The following is a 21,020-nucleotide window of genomic DNA, read 5'->3' as shown; positions in this document are numbered from 1 at the left end:
AAGCAAGACCCCTTCAGGTGCTTATGTTCATGAAATGAGAAAAATTCGTTGTTCACGCACTATTCTAACTAGAACATTGAGCTAGAGCTCTGTGTAGTTTTAGTCGGGAAGCGATTGATGCCTGATGACATGCTTCTGTGTCTTTGTCTGGGGGGTCGGCTGCTCGTAGATGTGTCAATTGTTTGTTGTTTGTGCTCAGAACCTTATGTTGTCAAGTTCTTGACAAGACGAGTAAGGGTTTCAATATCACTTGCTTCCTTGTATTTACCCTTGCTCATCACAGCCTGGGGCTTCCTGCTTATGTCTCTAGAGTCGTGTTTTGGTTCATCATCCTTGATGACTCCAATCGCACGTAGTTTATTCTCTACAACGATTGCCTCTTCACATTTTTCTAGTAATTTTGGTTTCACAGCTCGCTTAACAAACTGTGCAATCTTGGTTGGCAGTGCGGACATGTAGTAATCAACAATGATGGAGTCATGAGGTTTCGTGTCCGCTGCAAACTTGTTCAATATGTGTAGAAACCTCTAATTGAAATCCTTTACTTTGCTGCCCAACTCTTTGAGTAACATGGCTGGGCTCTTATCATCAGCAAATTTTTCCAGAAACATGCATTTGAACATACCCCAATTATGGATGGAGTTGACAGGAAGGATGTGATACGATACTATTGCATGGCCATCCAAGGTACATGGGAACAATCTGCATGCAACGTTTTCATACCATACCTCGAGTGTCTGTAGTTGTAGGTAGAAGTTTTCCAAGTGATCTTATACCTTCACTACTCCATTAGGGTCATACTTTGTAGCATTCTCTCTTAATGCTTTGGCATCCTGTGTGAAGCACCCGAGAGAGCCAAAGCTCCCTGAGTCTTCCTCCTCCTCTTCTTCAGAAATTGATGGTTCTGACTCTTAATCTGTTGGTTCGTCTTAGCCTCCACCTTCTCCATTTCCTTCCGCTCCACCTCTTGTATTGAAATCTGAGCCAACGATCACGAGTGTGTCTCATTCTCCCTGTCGGAAGACTAGATGTTCCTATTTATTCTCAACAACTTCTGCCAAACCTTCGAGTGTGGCAAGAACTGCTTCTACCACTGATGATACAATAACTCCCATGGGAGTGGCTTTTGTCTTTCTTGATGCGTATGGAAGATGCTATATTCCTCAGATCAATTCAACTGCTTTCGTGAACTGACGGGTGATGGGACGGACGGAGCGGATGTGCTGATACGAAATTATGTGTTCACGTATGGGAGGTGAGGAGTGACCAACTTCAGAGCTGTGCATAGGTGAGAGGGAGTGCAAGTTACTTCCTTGACAAATGGTTGATGAGTGGGGGTGAGAGGACATTCAGCCATAAACAACTGGTGACCCTCCTTCTAGTGCTAGAAATGTAGTTGGTGCTGGACCCGCCAACATTCAGGGGATCTCCTGGGTATGAAGTCCCAACTAAACCTCACACCGTTTGGTGTAGGAGTCCCATCCAGTACGATGGTTCGGTTGCCATTATCTTAAAGATTTTCCTTAGCTCTTTCTTCTCAACACATGAGAGTGGTCTACTTTGTCTTTGAAAATCGAGGTTCATGTGCCTGGTGAGTGCTTAGTGTTACTTGTTTCAAGGTTCTTTCACCACAAAGGGAGAGGGTGGTAGTGAGTCTCAAGTCAAAAGGGAATAGTCCCAACTCTGTTAGAGACACACAACACAACAGGACATGTGTAGCTTTCGGCGGAGTAGTCCACATGGATGTGGTAGTCGCAAACACATAGTGAATGGATTGCATGTAGAACACCAAACGAAGTAGCCCACACAAGTGCGACGGTCTTTATAACAAGTTTATGGGAATGGTTATGTTGAGTCACTGGTGGGATAGCCCACACAGGCGAGAAAACATTAACAACCTATACAACACATTTTCATAAGCACATGTATTAGAACAACTGAAGTAGTTCAATTGTTTTAACATAGGTTAAAGCAACATGCATTACAAGTGTCCAAAGAATAGTCTTACGAAAAAATACAATACATGTGTCAAAACATGTTCACCTATTATTAGGCTTCTGAATTAAGAGGAAATTCCATGACACATCGGTATACCATACATCAGTAACCTCAATAATGGGGTGTTGGAGCCACTGCTCGCTCCTCAAAGAAAAGACTACAAACTCTCAAGGCTATGTGGGAGGAGCCAAGGTGAAAAGTTCTTTGCATGTACAAATGAGGGGTATTTATAGCCAAGGGTAAAATTGTCCCTTGTAACTATTTGAATTCCCTCATGATTTTTTGACTTACATGACCTTTCAACTTTACATGACTCTTCAAATTTACATGTGGGTCTCTTGGACTTCCACGTTACATTACATTTATTACAACAGTGTTGCCAACATTAGTGATGTGGCCAAGATGACTCATGACATGACTAGACACGATAGAGCTGGTGTGTTCATGCTGCTGCTGGTGTGCATTTCGAGTTGTAGTGCTGTTGAGTGATGGATGTGCTTGTGGTGTATCATAGCTTCACCTTTGCATGACAAGGTGTGCGGAGTCTTCGATGGTCTTAGTTTTCACTTGATGTTGCATGTGCACATTGCTCCTTCACTTGTACTTTAGCATGCTTCATGTGTTCGTTCGTTCATGAACAAGTCTCCTTGCATGCACTCCTTATTCATCCCGTTCGTCATTGCACCATGTCTCATCCATGTACTTGTATCTGCAATCACTCATGACGAGATGACGTCAAATCCAGAAATCTCCTAGTCTACCATGGTGCATTGTCATTCACTTTCAGATGCAGGTGACTGGGAGAGAGGACAAGGCTCTGCGAATGTGCAAGGCATATTTCAAGCTAGGATGCGGGCTTTAGGCATTATCCATGAAAACTGTGCAGAGGTCACTGGGAGGCTAAGATGGGAAATCCGGATAGCAGTGATTATTCATGGTATCTGGGTCAACTGGAGGGTATATCTCCACAATTTTTCTAGGTAGACAGTGCAGGAAGCCAGGGGAGACTCACAACAAAAACTGTGTAATTTCTCTGAGGAGCTGGCAACGGGCTACAGACAAAAATTGTGCAATTTTTCTGGGGAGATGGCAGCGGGAGGCTGCTGACAAAAACTGTGCAAAGCTAGGAGGCATTCTGCTAGAAATCCCTGTGCAGTTTCTGAGTTAAGCGGGATGCTAGGCAGCTGGGAGACTACTCATGATAATTACACAGTTTTCAGGATGAGCAGCGGGCTGACTGATAGGGTGACTCACTGAAAACACTGCACAATTTTTAAGGGCAGTGCAGTGACGGACAACGAATGTTTATCCAGCATGTCTATGAAATTTCTTCAGTCAGTCGAAGTGGGCATTTTTGGCAGCTTCTCTGCAAGTTTTTGGAGGAGTGAGCCCTGGGGTCACTGCCCGGTCAAGTTCTCCAGTTTACCAACTGGAGACTTGGTTGATTTGATTTCGGGAAACACAGATTGAGATAGCTTTCTAAGAAACTTCTGCACTATTCTGGGTGACATTCAGTCGAGTGGATTCTAGGATTGTGCAGTGTAGACTTCCTAAGATACAGCCTCAAGCTCTACGCAATTCTGGGCAGCAGTACATGTTCACTAAGGGCTGAAACTGCGCAGTGCAGCTCAACAAAGGTCTAGCTATTGGGGTTGGTCTGATCAAAATGGCTTCAGCAAAAGGACTAAGTGTTTGAATGAGTGACTTTGTACATGCATGACCTTGCAAACACACACTTGACATGACTTGATGACAAGACACCTCGAACCATCAAGACAACATGCACTTAGTGTGACTGATCGATGGTGTGAGTGACAAGCGTGACAGTTGTGATAGATCATTGAACGATCATGATGACACTTCCATGACAGTGCATACAACTTTGTGTGTGAGTGTGACGGATGTTTACATAATAACTTGCGCACACAAAGATGGACCTTACGCATAGCCAGAACATGGTGCAAGCATGACATTGTGACCAACATGCAAGAAGATGTCTGATGAATGGTCAAGCAAGGAGGGTGAAAAGACTCAACATGGGATCATGGGATGAGCCCGAGTGCTTGCAAACATCAAGGAAAAACCTAAGAAAGGCTCCAAAATTGGATGCATGCCAAAATTTTGGAGGGTGTTGCAGTTGCTACAACTAGTCCTTACAAGGTGTGGCAAAAGATTGGTACTATGGCATATAAATTGGAGCTTCTTGCATCTTCCTCAATGCAACCATTTTTCCATGTTTCATGCTTAAAGAAGGTTATATGTGAGAAGATCCCAGTTCAAACAATATTGCCATAACTTGACGAGGAAGGAAAAATAATATTGGAGCCTGAAGCAGACATGAAAACAAGAAACAAACAATTACAAAATCGATCAATTTCAGTGTATCCCACCAAGTGGAAGAACTTGTTGAATATTCCACTTGGGAGGATGAGGATTTTATATAGAAGCATCAAGAACTACTTAAGCGTTGAGGACAATAGTTTTTTGAAGGAGAGGGGCATGTTATGTCCCTATACTACTAGTCTTTCCGCTTATTGTTATAGTTAGTGTAGCACCCTTATTGTTATTGTTGTGCCCATGTAGTCCCCATATTTTTTTTATTCTTCCCTATAGAAGCCCACTATTGTTATTTTTGTGCCCTTACATTATTATTTTTATGTAGGCTCTGATTATATTGTGACCCCTTAGACTCCTATATATAGAAAGGAGGCCTTTTCATTTGTATCATTCAAGAATTATTCATTTATGCGATGTAAAGGAGGTTTCCCCCTCGAAGAGGCTAATTTTGAAGTCGTAGATCTATCTCTTTTTTTATCAGGTTAAATAACAGTAAAATTTATTGTGTCTATGTGCATTATTTTTCTACTGTGATCTCTACTGTCATACTGTGCATTTATGGCTGAATTTATCTAAAGTATAATTTCTTAATGATAATTTGAATTTGCTAAAGTAATATCAATATCATTGGAAGTAATTATCAATTTTAGGAAATTGTGCTTGTTTATATTGCACTTAAAAAATATACAAGGTATTAGAGTTAAGGTTGTTAAAGAGAAACCTTAAGTAAAGATAATCAAGGTTAAAGAGTAAGGTGAAATTATTAGAGACTTGAGGAAGCTCTCAAGCATGGTTTAATTTCTGTGACTGACAAGGGTGTCTAAGAGGAAGAGGGCAAATGATTTGCTTGAGCCCTGGATGGAGACCTTGTAACCTTATGTTGATGTAAAAGTAGGGCTGAGACCTTGAGAGGGCTAGCTGAGCTCTTAAGAATCATGGTTGAGGCACTTAGACATAGGTAAAAGGTAGAGAAGGTGACAATGGAAGGCCATAAGCTTAGAAGGAGGGACCGAGAAATCTCATGAGTTGCCTAGAAAGAAGGGTATTAAGATCACTATCAAAATGGGTCTTCTAGAGTTTGGTTTGAAGAATTATGCCTTATGAGAATAGGTTAAGTTTTAGTTCCTATGCCAAATTTTTGTTTGCTAAATGTGAAATGAAGGAGTTGTCCAAACGAAGTTTTTGAAGGCCAATTTTTATTTGAAGGTCGAGGCCCTAAAACACTATTAAAAGGGGGGTCAAAGGGCCTTAGTCTGACTACAGGTGGGCTAAGAGGCCTCAGGGTTACTTTGGGAAGGCTGAGAGGCTAGGAAGCTTAAGGTTGTAGCCGATTCATATGGAATTCCCTCAGTATTCTGGAGAGGCCCGTGAGAGAAAGAAGAAGGTTGCTGATTCATTGAATGAACTAAATTTGTGGGACCAAGTTTAGGCCTAGTTGTGTTGTCATTAAACCTAAAGTGTGAAAGTTTCCTTTAGAAATATTTCCTTGTATTATAGAAGAACGGTATTGCCTTCAAACTATACATTGTCATGAAACTTGTATGGTTGAAAAGAATCCTTAACAAACATTTATAGAAGAAACTCTTATGACTTATGAAATTGTACGGGAAATTGTTACTTTGACTAAGCCCATTGATTCATCCACCAAGGAAGTTCCTCCAAATCTAGAGGGAGGTAAGAACAAACCCTCCTTCAACTAAATTTTGTATAAAGAAATAAATTTCAATGATGAGATTCACTCATGGTTAATGATCTTCAAAGGCTTGATATGATGGCATGATTCTTCTTAAGGTACAGTGATTGGTTTTGCAACTGTAGCAAGATAATTTTCACTTAACAATTTGTTGAAATTCCAAAGGGTGTCGATGAAATTTGACATTCTTAGGGTTTCTCCTAAGAAGTCTAAAAGGATATGGCTTGTATTGAAGTATTGGTCCCAATGGTTTGTGAAACACTAGAATGCAACCAAGAATGTTGAATACTAGTAGAAGTATGTACTTGGTAGCATCATTAGCTTGCTATTGAGTCTTTGGTATAGACAGAAGATTCACACCCTAGCTCATACATTTTATGCAAGGAAGGAAAGGTAGGCAACATGAACTAGTAGTTGATGACGAGGATGAGGAGGATGAAATTGCAGATGGATGTTAATAATTTCTACAAAAATACAAGGATTAAGAGGGAATTGATAATTCCCTATGATTCTAAGATCAAAAGATAAGTACTATATATCTATATTTCTTAATTATTATTATTTATTGGTCATCCTCTTGTCCTTGTTTCTTTTGCTTGGCTATAATCGTTTCTTCCATGACCTCCTAATGAGGTTTTGTAGGTATATTGTGAAGACTTCCAAGGCTCTAAAAGTAGATGGAAACACCGGGAATAACAGAGCAAATTTTGTGGCAATAGGATTCTCCCAGAATCAAACATAAAATTAGCTAGAGTGATTTGTGCTCAAGAGGAAGAAAATGTACTGATGTCTAGAACTATTCCAAATGACCAAAATAGATCCTAATTCAAAGAGAGTAGGCATGCCAACAAGTTTGAAGGATGTTGAGACCTAAAGGGGAGTAAATGGTGACTTCCAAGTGGATCTACAAATAAAGCATATAGTAGATGACAACATAGAAAAGAAAAAAGTGAGATTCATGGCAAGATGGTTCTCCCAGAAAGGAGAGGACGATGAGGAAATTTTTTCTCAAATTTATAGGTACACTTACATTAGATGTATGTGAAGACCGCTTCTCAATGGTGTAATTGAGGAAGAAGAAGTGTGGATAGATCTACCTCATGGCTTGGAGGCACATGAGAGAAATACTCACATTTTTAAACTAAAGAAGGCCATGTATATACCCAAGTAAGAACCTTGAACTTGCCATTATCATATTGATTGATGCATGACAAGTCTTGGTTGATATTGTCATGAATTTTTTTTTCTGATTGAAGAAGAATGAATTACATGATAGAATAAGTTGCAGTGGCAGGAGGATTTTATTCCATGATAAAGGATGCAGTAAGGATTACCATTGGAAGCCTTGTTTAATTGTGAAAGGGAGTTGACCTTTGAGTTCAAGATGAAGGATCTAGATTTGATGCATTACTTCTTTGGTAAAAGGAAGTATGTTATTGAGATCCTTTAGATATTTAGGATGATGCATTTTCATGAGATTGAGATTGAGATGCTCAGATATGGGATATCTCTAAAAACAATATGCCTTCTATGAGTGCACCATGCCAGAAAGAAAATATGCTTCAATGACTAGAAAGCATTAGTGGTAGAGGGAGTAGCGAGGATTTCCATAGTAGGATCTATTTCAGTGTAAGAAAGAAAACCTTGTTAGGGTGACTAGAAAGTATTTGTGGTGATGGATCTAGTGAAGGAAGTCAGTTAGTTGATGGTTGAGCTGAGGCATGCACCACAACATGTGTTGAGGTACCAAATTGGTATAATTGGATATGGATTCAAATATGTCTAAATTGGTGAAGTAAAACTATAGGATTATACAAATTTAGATTAGGTAGAGAGTGCAAAAGACATGAAGAGCACACTAGGATGAAAAATCAAGGTTTAAATTCTACTTTGATATTATAGATGAGAAGGAAGAAATCATATGTCACACTCAACACTATAGAGGAAAAGTATATTGCAACTAGTTTAGCAAGTTGTGAAATAGTGTAAGCTACTCACAAGACTATTTGATCAGGTGCAAGAGATAACCATGATGACAGGTCAAAGAACATTGAGTACCATTATATTTGAAACATGTTACAAAAGGGTGCACTGAAGCTCCAATACATTTCTATAGATGAGAAGGTCGCTGAAATTATCACCAAGCCTGTACCCATGATGAGTGCATAATTTAGGGATAAGCTTGGAGTGGTTGAGAATTCCTCCCTCATTGAGAGAGGGTGTTGATGTTGTAGCATCGAGGACATACATTCTCCCAAAGTGATCCATATATCCAACAAGTGCTTAGCTAGTGGTTGGAGTGAGTGCCAAAATGGTCTAGAGAGCATTAAGGCCTAGAGTGCTCCCACAAATTGCTAAGAGGTACTTGGCTAGTGGGTAGAGTGAGTGCCTTTACCATCAAGCAAGTGTATTAACATTCAACTGACATGCAGGAATGTTAATTTCCCAGGGTTTCATCGTAGTTCATAGGTGTTGACCAAGTTCCAGGTGACAACTTAGATAATTTGTGACCCACAAATAATCTTTTTGACCCTAGAAATCCAAAAGGCCAATGGGACCCTAGAAGGACTTTGGCTAGTAGGTGACTAGATCCATTTACAAAGGAGAGCTGACTAGTAGGAAACCAAATTACTTTGCATGATGCTCATGCAGGTTGCTTTCCAGATGAAGTGGATATATACATTAATATAACAAGCTCATTCATCCTTTTCTTGTGATGGAGAAATTTTTCAACAAGAGAACATCTGAAGAAGTGAAAGAGAATAACTCCCTAGCTAAGAGAGAGTGTTCAATTTTGGTAGTTTCATTTGGCATTCTTCAATTGCATTAGCCCGCAAAAATTAAAAGAAAAATGAAATTGTGAATTTTAATTCAAGTCAGCTTCAAATAAAAGAGGGAAACATTAAATAAGGGCACCCCTAATCCTCTATAAAAGGGCACACAATTTCCTCATTTGGTTACAAATTAAGCCTTCACATCATCTCTCTCTTTCTAGCTTGCTTGTGGGAAATAAGTATGATGAAGGAGACAAATTTTTATGCAGAATTTTTTTATCTATTTGACCTTGCACATGTGGGCTTGACCAAATTTCTTTCCAGTGATGTAATTTGATCTAGAATTAGTAGGTTGACTTTGCACGTGTGGGCCGTATAGCTTGAATTTTGACATAGGTTTGACCGAGTTAATCTAGGAAAAATTCAGACCTCTAACCCCAAGCTGACCAAGGATTTCTGGCAAACCCCTTTTGACCGAATTTCTAAAAAGGATCTTTGAGAACATTTTGACTTAGTTTTGGGCTTGTTTTGACTAGGTTTGACAAGAGTAGTTTATGTGATTAGTTAGGCCCAGATTCACTGGGAAATCACATTGTATCTCTTGTTGAATTGGATAATTTCTTCTAAGAAAAGGCTGTTATGCTTTTCCCTAGTTAGGGTTTTCCAAGGATAAAATTTCTTGTGTCATTGTGCATTATTGTTCTACCACGATCTCTACTATCCTATTGCATTTATGGTTGAATTTTTTTGAAGTATAATTTCTTAATGATAATCTGAATGTGCTAAAGTAATATCAATATCATTAGAAGTAATTATTAGTTTAAGTAAATTGTGCTTGTTTATATTACACTTGAAAAATAAAAAATAGACCCTCTTTGTTTTCTCTCTTTCTATCCACTCTTACCTACTTTTCTCATCTATGGAACAAAATGCACTCGAACAGAATGGAACCCCTTTTCCTCCTAGTGATCCAATTATAACACAGTCTCATAGCCTACTAGTGGTTAAGTTTGACTCCTTCAACTCTTAAATAGAGTTACAATATGATTCTTCTAGAGTATTCTTCATCATGATCACATGGATAACCCCTTTTCCATGAATAGTGGGGACTGACATGGCATCATCTTGAATCATGTTAGTCAAAAAAGGGAGATCAACTTTCGAGTGGCATAAATTTTCCATACAAACTTTGATTGAGACAATTTTTGGGTCGTTGAAAAAGTATCTGTGTGTAGAATAGTGTTGCACTCAAATGGAAAATCCCCCTCCTCCTCCTACCCCCCAAAAGATGTCATTTGATCCCTCAAACTGCTTCAGGAAGGGTTCAACCATAACTTGCCAAGTTGGGTCCCACCAGAAAAAATGGTTTTGTGAGTTGATTCCTCCACTTTTTCCAATCTAAAAGCATCGAGATGGATGACAAACAATATAATAATGCAATCATGCATATATTTTACTCATATTATTTTTTAAATAATTATTAATAATAATTTAAATAAAATTATAGTTTGACAATTTAACATTATGAAATAGGTGATTGGATAGATGAATATTTATAAACATTTATTGGCCATGAATACACTAGTTATTTAAAAATAAATAAGACTTCTTGTTACTGTATTTATTTTTTAATTGCTTAATAAATGGGGCAGTCTATGTCAACAGAGTTAAAAATAAATAAGACTTCTTATTACTATATTTATTTTAATTGTTTAATAGATGGGGCAGTCTATTTCAACAGAGGAAGACGAGCTTGAACGTCTTCGACAAATTCAGTTGGATGAAGATTTCGCATATGCAACTCAATTACAATTACTCGAACTTCAAGACACAACAGACACATTTGAATCTGCATATATTGGCTCATCATCAATTTCAAATGCGAACTCTTCCCCTGCTCACACCCAGGTGTATTAATCATTCTTCATTTTTTCTCACGTTTTTTAAAAAAGGAAAAGGAAAAAACAAATAGCAAATATCAAAATTTTAGAATAAGTATAGGCTGGACTAAACAAAGCCTGGGATATTAATATATTGATATTATTTTAGTGGACAGATTCCCATTTCTACTGGTGGGGAAAAGGTTGGTAAGGAAGTTTGGAAGCGATATGGGCATCCCCCTCCTATGAAAGAAAAGTGCAAGATTTGTTTAGAAGACAAAGAATCATCTGAGATTTTCAATAATACAGTTTGTTCCCACAAATTTTGTTCTATTTGCATACTCGATCATGTGCGTAGTAAGCTGCAAGAAAAATTGGTGACCATTAATTGCCCCGAGTTCAATTGCACCGAACATTTGACACCTCAACAGTGTCAACTACTCCTTCCTAAACAAACTCTGGAGGAGTGGTGTTTGGCATTAGTTGAAGCCGGTATTCCCAATCCTGAGAAATTTTATTGCCCTTTTCAAGATTGCTCTGCTTTATTGTGGAAGGATGTTCCTGAGTCAACAACACAAACCACTAGTAGTTCGAATGGGTGGAATTTGGAAACCACAAGTGAGGTAACTGCTATCAGAGAGTCAGAATGCCCTGAATGTAGAAGACTGTTCTGCGCTCAATGTCATGTACCATGGCATGCAGGTTTTGATTGCTTTGAATGGCAGAGTTCCGAGAGAGAGAAGGATGACAATATGTTGTTCAATCTTGCTAAAGAGAATGACTGGAAACGATGTACCAAATGTAGCCAAATTGTTGAAAAAACATCTGGGTGCGATCACATAACCTGCAGGTTGGTAAAATGGAAAATTGCTGAATATTAAATTATACATTTATATTACTCTCCTTCAAATTATATAGTCTTTACTACATGTGTTAGCATGTGTCTATGGCTTGGAAATAGTCCTTCCAGATTGTGTATGGTCTAATAGAACATGAATTTAATAACCAATTACTTGTTTTTCTAAGGCTGATCTGAAATTTGTCGCTACTTGTTAAAACCTTAAATGACATTTTTTATAATGTATTTAACGTGTAAAGCGATCTGAAACATGTTGTGTGTTTTATTTCAGGTGCGGTTACCAGTTTTGTTATGTATGCGGTTCAGAGTGGAAGGGGCATGCTCAGCCTTGCAAATGCAAAGGCTGGTAGTAGTTTAATAACAGGTTTTAATATTTTTTGGATTTGGGTGGTGGGAGGGTATAAAATATTAATACTTATACATAAAAAAGGTATTGTATAAGGAGTGTTTTTATAATACTATGTGTGATGTTATATAAATGTTGGGATAATTTTATATATTAATGTATATGTGTTATTATGTATAAATGATCTTTGTGATTATGATGTCGTGTAATAAGATTGATGGTTTGTTAATAATTAAATGATTTTTAATATTATATTTATTATTTTGATTTTGCTGGTTTTTAAAAGATCAATGAAATTTATGTCTTAGGAAATCAGATTGGTTTTATACAATGTTAAGTGAACAAATAAGTAATTATGATGTTATGGTTAAAATTTTACATTGATCATGAATCTATTAATATGGGTTGTCTTCATAATGATGATAAGAATCATGTGATCGTAAAAACCTTTTCGATATGGGAGTAAAATATGGTGAACTTGATATGGAGAACAAGAAGTGAAATTGCCTCAATATTGTTAATAATGAGTGTGTGTTTGCACATTGAGAGTAGTGTTATATGATTTTTTGTCTTAATTTTATATTATGCATGAAAATGATATAACATTGCTAAACTAAGCCTTCATATGGGTGTGGACAAATGCATGAAAAAGAAAAGGGAAGCTATTGATCTTTTGTCCTTAATTCTTATCAGATGTAATAGATAATTGTGAGAGATTGTGAAAAGATGAAGGCATAGTTATCTTACTTCAAGTGAAACGTAATGACTCACCATGATAAATTGGGGGAAGATAAAGATGTCACATGGCCTTATATCCTATGAGATGTAATGGTTCACCATGAAATACTAGTATGTATAAGAGAATGGAGCCCAACATATTCATTGAAGTTTTATTGGTGGAAGTCAACTTCCAAATGCTAATCATAAGACCATGGGATATGCAATCTAATACTGTCTTGGTGTGAACCCATTCATTTGATAACTCGTTTTTGGTTTTATATGATACCAATGTTGCATTGGATCCAACAAAGAGTTTGGAGTAATTAAGGAGGTCATCATTATCGACCTTTTCAAGGAAATATGGTCTCACTTGAATCCTTATGATAATAATTTTTTGTATGATTGCAAGATAGGAAAAATCAAGGACACACATGTTTTTTATATTCATGCATTGTTCATTATTACTTTGAGCATTGTGTTACTTTTAGCGAAAATATATCTCAATGGTAAGCCTACCATAATTGTTGTCATTGTCAATAAGTACATCACTCAAGATAAACATGAGAAAACATGAATACATATAAGTCAAGAGCCATGTCACTAATATCAATAAACATAATAACATCTAAAGCATCAAAATTGGTATAAATACTCATTCCTACATCAATAATAATGACCGAAGGCCTAGATGATCTGCATAAATAGGCTTAGAAATATGGTAGGGAAATTCTATTTGAATTCTCAAAGCATACTGTAATATCATTATTTTCATAAATTATTATTATTATTATATATAGGGCATTCTCATATTGACTCTTAGTTCCATGTACTAACAAGAGGACTGCTTAGTGTAAGGTAGCCTTGGCATTGACAAGGTTTGTTAGAACTGGCATATTTCCCATTCTTAATGACATTGTGCATGAAAACCTAGGTTTTATAATAAATCTTACAAAATGTAGAACACACAAATTACATCAATTAAATGTGAAAGATATACCAAATCTAGGCAAACTTAACTTTAATAGGTTTCAAGTGGATCAATTACAAAACAATAATTTGTTGGTCAACAAATAGTGGCTACTGGTGCTAGAAGTTGGAAAACTAATATGTTTTAATAATGCAATGCTATATGGGTGTATATAACTTCCTAATTGTTGGCGTTGATGTGCGTTTCAGTGTTGTAGATGTGTTCTTGGTTGTCATTGATGTCAAACTGGTATCATGGGTTGTAGGTGAGTTGGTCAGCACTTGTATGTTTGGTTTTAGGTGGATTATACATGGATGATGTGTAGATGGTCCTTGGCATGTCTACGAGCTTGGAGATGTGATTTGTAGGTGTTACATATAGAGTGTGATTAGAGGATGTCATGCTTCTCATGATCATGTCGTTGTTGTTGAGTTGGATGATGATGTGTTACACTTGCCTTGATGATTAGTTGTGCAGAGGTGTTGCATGGTCAATACAAAGTAGAGATGTGATGATCTCCTTGCTCATGATGTTGCTACATGAGTTAGAGTTCAAGAGCCTTGTTCATTAGGTCCCCATGTCCCGTATTAGGTCCTCATGTTGATGATATGATACATAGGGCTTGGAGAGGACCTAGAAGTGTCAGAAGATGCTTGAGTTGGTTGTATAGGTATTGGAGGATGTCTAACATGTTCAGGAGTTGTGTACTGATGGCATAGTTGTTGTGGAATAGGTTGATGGTCCAGGTGTTAGTATGGTTGATGGTTGGCATCCAAGTCAACCTAGTTTGACTTGTGATGATGATGGTAATGTGGCAGTGGTTTGGCAAAGTGTTGCAAAGGTGTCGATGGCTTCCATAGGTCCTATAGAGGCTTATCAAGCTATGGAAGAAGTTTTTGCTTCTGAGGGGATTTAATTGGGCTTTGACCATCCTCTCCCCCAACCGCTAGCATGAAAGCTTGTGGGAGTGGTTGAAAGGCTCAAACCATTGGTAGACAAGCTTGTGGGAATGGTTGCAACCTAGATTAGCTAGTTTTGTGGGTATGGTTGAGAATTTAGCTAGAATTTCTCCGGATTCCTCACGCATTTCAACTAATTTTGGTATTGTGGCGATGTTCTTGATCAGAACTTTTCAGTATATGGTCAAAAAAGATAAAGGAGCTTCTAGAAGTTGGTTAAACTTGAAAATATCCATTAGTTAAGTGAATTTAGTGGATTGATCAAGTCAAGAAGCAAAATCTGTATCAAATCAAGCATATGAACAAAGCTCCATAACCTATAGCACTTACTAAGTTAATCATCACAGAAAAATGATAAATAAATGAAACCTTTGAGTCTATTTGATTGGTTTCCTTGAGAGTGTGAGAGCATTCCATTGTGGTGGAATTGAGAGTGAATAGAGATTGTAGAAGATGCTCACATAGTTTTGTAGAGTTATATCGGAGAATTGTATGCAGAAATCAGAGATAGAGTTGAGAAGAAGATTCAGAATTTATGTGTTGTTTGTGGCAAAGAATTAACAACTTGTGGTATGTTTGAGAGCAGATTTTGTTGTGACAAGAAGAGAAGAATTTACCTCCTCTGAGTCAGAGTTTGATTCATATTTTGTATGCAGAACGATGGCGTTGTTGGGTTGCTCATGTTGGGAAGATTGAGAACCCAGTTTCAAAATATATGAAACGTGGTTCGCATGGAGGAAGTGAAGGCATGGAGGCTTCAAAATAGACTTATTTGGCGGATTCAGTAGAAGGAAGATATTTCTCCATCTAATAGGATTTGGGCAAGGATCGGTGATCGTGGTGGCCTTCAACAGATGGTAGTCCATAGATCCGTGAAAGAAACATATTTCCTAACTGATAGGTGCTAGCATACTATGAAGGAAGCCAAGTCTTCTAACTTATGGCTGTAATCTAATCCATGTAAAATCTTGTTCAACAAATTAATGGAATAATTGACCAACGCAACAACAACAAGGTGGTTTTCTCCTGAAAGGGTTTCGACTAGAAATACTTGTGTTCTTATGTGTGCATGCTTGTGTTGATGTTATCCATGGTTATTATGCTTTGAGTTTATTGTTTCTTTCATGTTTTGATAAGCTAATATTTTGTATATGTGTGGCAAATAGTTAATCTGACAAAAAGTTATTAAATTGATATAAAGACCATTGTTACTGATTCACGCCCCCCCTCAGTAGTGATCTAGTTTCCAACAATAATATATTATAGGACATGGGCCACATTTATTTCTCATTCCATAGGTTTAGATGTTAATTTTTTTAAGGAAATGCATGGGTAGTAGTCTTGTATTTCCTTAGCACATATATAATTCTCTCTCTTTCTTTTCCTAATCCCTAGTTAATTATTTCACCACTAACTTCTCTTGCACCAACTATTTTATGCTCACATATAGGTTACTAGCCAATATTCTCTTATATATCTTCTTATCCTTTTCAATGCTATGTTAAACTTCTTTCAATTTCTAGTCCCTTTGCCTAGTTTATTATCTATCCATTGGTTAGTCCCTTGGAGAGTGGAAGTTGGGTTTTGCAATCCACTATGTATTCATTACATTATAGCTATGAAACTAATTAGTTTTTTCTAGTGTTATGAAATGATTCCTTGAAAATGATAAAAATACAATGAATAATGGTCCACTTAGAGGGATAATACTTCCTTTTATAACAAGTCCAATATAAAAGACAAGATTTGGCACCTAAACACACGCCTAAACAAATGATTATCCTTTATTATAAATAGGAGATAAAGTGACATGATGTAATTGACGACTAGGTTGACTTAACCATAACTAATAATCTAATAATGAATGCTTATTAGGATTTTAATATGGGGGCATGGGGACTAAACATAGCTCCCCTCATTAAAAAATAATTCCCATAAAGCTTGTAATTGGGGATGTTTCTTCACAAACTGCTCATTTACTCATATAGCTTCTTTTAGAGTCATATTCTTCCACTTTATTAAGTACTCCATAATGCTATTAATTCAAAATAGATAGAAAAAATTGATCTATAACTTTCTTTGTTTCAAGAATGAAATTCCCTTCTTCATCTATTTTTGAAGTTCTATTTACACTACTATAGTTTGTCCCAATTTTTTTTGTAGGTAAGTATAGATACATGAAAACTATTATGAATGTCAGAAGAAGAAAAATATAGCTGATATACCACTTATTCAGTCTTGTCAATAATATTGTGAGGTCCATAAAAGTTTCGACCTAATTTTGGATTCTTCTTTTGCTTCATGTAGATTGATTATAAGGTTGTAGTCTCAAAAATACCCAATCACCCTCCTAAGGTTGTATTTCACTTTAGTGTTAATCTTCTTGTTGCTTCATCCTTTTTTGTATCATTTGAAGGTCTTCCTTAAGAATTTTCAAAGTTTCTTTATTCTTCTCCATATGTGACTCTATAGTTTCCTATACTTTGGACTTCCAAAAAATTAAGATCTTAGGAGTTGGATATTTAGAATGGGCTTCAAATGAGGACATTTTAATAGATGTGTGATAGGTGGTATTATGCCACTATTTTTCTAGAGTAATCCACTTGATCAATTAAGATTGCTTGTATGAAGAATGACATAAAAAATAACCCTCAAAACATTTGTCAACTATTTTTGTTTGGCCATCTATTTTTGTTTGACCATAAAGTATATGAATTTCTTTCATTAACACTCCAATCCCTTAGCTTGTTGTATATGTACATTGAATTCCACAACAAATGTCCATAATTTATGAACTGATCATTGACCACAAAAATGTCATTCTTACCTTCATATTTTGGCATTATCTTCCCACGATTGATTAGGTATGTGTAATGGTTGATGTAATCCTAAATATTTTTGTATCTCCTGTATGTATTTGTAAAACCTAACGTTCTCTTACAAAATTTTGAATAACTTTCTTCATTCCTTCCTCAAAAAATCTTTTTTTATCCTTTGAAGTGTTTTAAGGAACCCTATATGTCATATCGTCAGAGAGTCACAGGATTCCCTTAATATTTGTTGTTTCAAATTTGATTGAAGGAATAAAATATTCTACTCTTGTACCAAAGTTTATCTCCTTCCCACTCCTAATGTTCCATAGATTTCATCCCTTCCCTTTTACATTGTATTATCTATCCAATAATGTTGTCACGTTGCAATTCATGGTGAGCTTCTTCCATCAATACAAGAATAAAATATGTTATAGAATATAAACTTGAGGCTTATTTTATTATGAAAAGAACATCTGCTATTACATTTTCCTTCACCTTATTGTAGATATTTTGGAATCAAACCCTTGCATTTTTTCTACCCATTTTTGATGTTATTCTAATGACAATATTTTATCCAAAATGTACTTTAATATATAATGGTCTATCTTGACTTTAAAGTGCCCCTCATTGGGATAATGTTGCCATTTTTTTATTTCATGTAAAATTATTTCCATTTCTTTTTGACATGTAGATTTCACCAAATCATTTCCCTTGAATTATTTGTTTTTAAAAGCCAATGGCCTCCATTCTTGTGTTAATACTACTTCACTTCCTTGTCCTAAGAATCACATTCTACTATCAATGTTTTACCAAAATGAGGTGTAGAAGACACAATATTTTAAGAGAGAGAATTCCAAAGTAGCCTCAGCAGTTCATACAAATGAATTTTTCTTCAAGAGAGAGGTGAGTGGGCCTACAATGCATGCAAAATTATTAAATTTTTTAGCTAAAATTCTCAAAGTCCCAAAAATATTTTAATATTCTCCATTCTCTTGGGAATAGGCCATTTTGTAATAGATTAGATCTTTTGAGGATCCACCTTAACTCCTTCCGTTGGAACAATATGACATGAACACTCTACTTATTATTCCCTAAAAACGTATTCGGATCCTCTTACATAAAATTGATTTTTCTCAATAATTAGTAAAACTTTATTCGCATCTTTGATGCAGTCTTCTCATGATTTGTTATAGATAAGTATATAATCAAAGGAAGGAAACATAAATTTTCTAAGACGAGGTAAAAAAAAATTGCTCATAAGGCTTTGAAAAGTAGAAGAATAATTAGTGAATCCAGTGTTTCTTGGACCATTTTCTTAATCTCCCCTTTTGTTAATGAAGATATCTATAAGGTCTTTTAGTAAGAGTAATACTTCTATGTATTGTTTGATTTGATGTTCAAGATATCTAGATGGAGGAAACTATAATGCTTTTCCAAGGTGCATTTTAATTCTTTTGGAATATTTTCATCTTCAATGCTTTATTCCCATAGATTAAAGTTTAACCACAACTCCCCCCACCAACCTCTTTTAGGATCTTTTACTAATCTATAAATTGTCACGGAGATTCCATTGCATAGTTCATCAAAATATATTTGATAAAATAAATTAAAATATATTATGAAGGTTAAATTCCTTTGGATTGCAAATTTTTTAACTATTTATTTTATGCTTATGCATGAAATAGATAAAATGTGCAAAATAAGGAACGAAATAAAATCACACATAATCCATCACTTGAAAGGAAAGGTTTCTGTCACTTGATTCTGATCCAATTTGAGCACAATGAGTTAACTTAACATTTTTTTATCGTTTATATATGATGATAAACAATATGATTTCCTCCATAGTGAATACATACTAATAGGTTGATTCATGCTTCTAGTGTGCCTTCAAACCTGGAACTCTTTGTGCTCTCTCTCATGGACTCTCTCCACACACACATGCAAACAGATTAATTCAACAAGGTTTCATCATCCAAAATGATGCGCATAGACACATAGAATTTCCATAATCACAAGGATACAAAGAATACATTATTATATTAATATTGAGTTCACTTATACATTAAGAGCTTGTTGCATGGCTTATCCATCCTCAACTTGAATGTACATTGTTTCAGCACCATCTTCAATGTACAAAGACTTGCATTTTAAATAAGATCAATAAGAATATTAGATCATTCTAGATATAATATATCCCTATCCTATTGGTAAGATGGAAAAAAACACAACAGCCCTATATGCATTGTGAATAACACACACCATTTACTGCAACTGTGCTTTTCCTGCATAACTGTCACCATTCTAATGGATGTTGACTTCTTCTTACAATGTAAGACTCTTTGTTCCCCATTGTCATCCAAGCGCTCAATGGATTTTTCATAACAATCCACTTTCGTCCTATGAAGATACAACTAGTCGATACCTGACAACATATTGTATGATCCAAATGGAAATACATTCAAATGTGTTGATGTAGGCATACCATTCAACTCAAATGCATAAGCTCTCACCTAGTGATGAACTCTCTTCTTTGTATCTATAGCCAACTGCACTAACTAAGATCCTGCATGCACTTCTTTATTCAAAATACACTTATCCACCAAGTTAGGGTTAACATAATTATAATTAGATCTAGCACCAATGAAAATAGAAACAACTTGATCACAAGTCGTATCATCCATCTCGATAATGGATGCCTGGTGATCTGTCTATCTATTATCCAACATGGCAGAGATACGAGGAATCCTCTTCCCAACACCACCAACAATATGTGCCTCTCATGCAATGTAAATATGAGGCCTACCTCCCTGATTATGTGGACAATATTTCTTAAGATGTTCCTTACCACATTTCCAACAATCCAATCATCTTGTACCATCATCTCTATTCGGTTGTTGTGACCCATGTCCTTGTTTAGCTATGTTGAAATTCTTGTATGGTGCAACATTCTCTTTCTCTTCTGTATTCTGAGGCCTTGTTATTTTTGGCTGCCATTTATCTTTACCTTTACCTTTACCTTTCCATCCTTGTTGAGACTCATTCTTATTCTTTGACTACTCGTGACAGTGTTTTAAATTCCCAATAACTTCCTCAAGTTACCGAGGCTCATCATACTCAATTTGATCTCTAAAATCTAATGAAAATCCGCTGAAAAATCTCTAAAATTTGGCCTTTTCATCCTTAAGATGTGGTACATACCTCAATAGCTCTAGGAACTTGGACGTATACTCCTCATCTATCGTTGATCCCATTTTTAGCTCATAGAATTCCTTGGATTTGTTATCATAGTACCTTTATGACAAGTATTTCTTCTTGAAAAGTCTCTTGAATTCATGCCAACTCAAGTATTATGTCTTGATGTATCTAACTCATTTAACATCTTCCCACCAGATGTATTCTTTCACTTTGAGGCTGAAGATAGCTATTATGTCCTTCATATTATCTGTGTACTCATGTAGCTCAAATAACTTCTTCATCCAAAGTAACCAAGACTTTGCAATCTCCGACTTCTTCAAATATCCATCAAACGGAGGTGGCTTAGATTTCTTAAACTCATCAAAAAATATCCCCTGTCACTCCTCCTGTAAGGATGATAACAATGATGCTCATAGTGCTTGTCAGAACCAGAACTAGAATAGAACCTCTGTCCATCACCTCTTTTATCCGGGGTG

The 21,020-nt window shown here is 36.3% G+C and overlaps 1 protein-coding gene across 1 annotated transcript in view; it reads left to right on the top strand.

The window, feature by feature from the left end:
- The window catches only part of LOC149175347 (E3 ubiquitin-protein ligase RSL1-like), a 146,387-nt gene extending 134,458 nt beyond the window's left edge, over positions 1–11,929 (top strand). The window contains exons 3-5 of the mRNA XM_089421119.1: positions 10,522–10,710; positions 10,852–11,532; positions 11,813–11,929. Coding sequence (XP_089277245.1) covers positions 10,522–10,710; positions 10,852–11,532; positions 11,813–11,891 — 949 coding nt within the window. The 3' untranslated portion in view covers positions 11,892–11,929. The remainder of the gene's footprint in view (positions 1–10,521; positions 10,711–10,851; positions 11,533–11,812) is intronic.
- Positions 11,930–21,020: the final 9,091 nt, after the last annotated feature.

The sequence above is a fragment of the Pinus tabuliformis genome, chromosome 4_1 (genome assembly GCF_031772625.1).
Source record: "Pinus tabuliformis cultivar Carrire ecotype Pingquan chromosome 4_1, CPIR1, whole genome shotgun sequence".
NCBI lineage: Eukaryota > Viridiplantae > Streptophyta > Pinopsida > Pinales > Pinaceae > Pinus > Pinus tabuliformis.
This window is presented reverse-complemented; position numbering and strand designations above follow the sequence as displayed.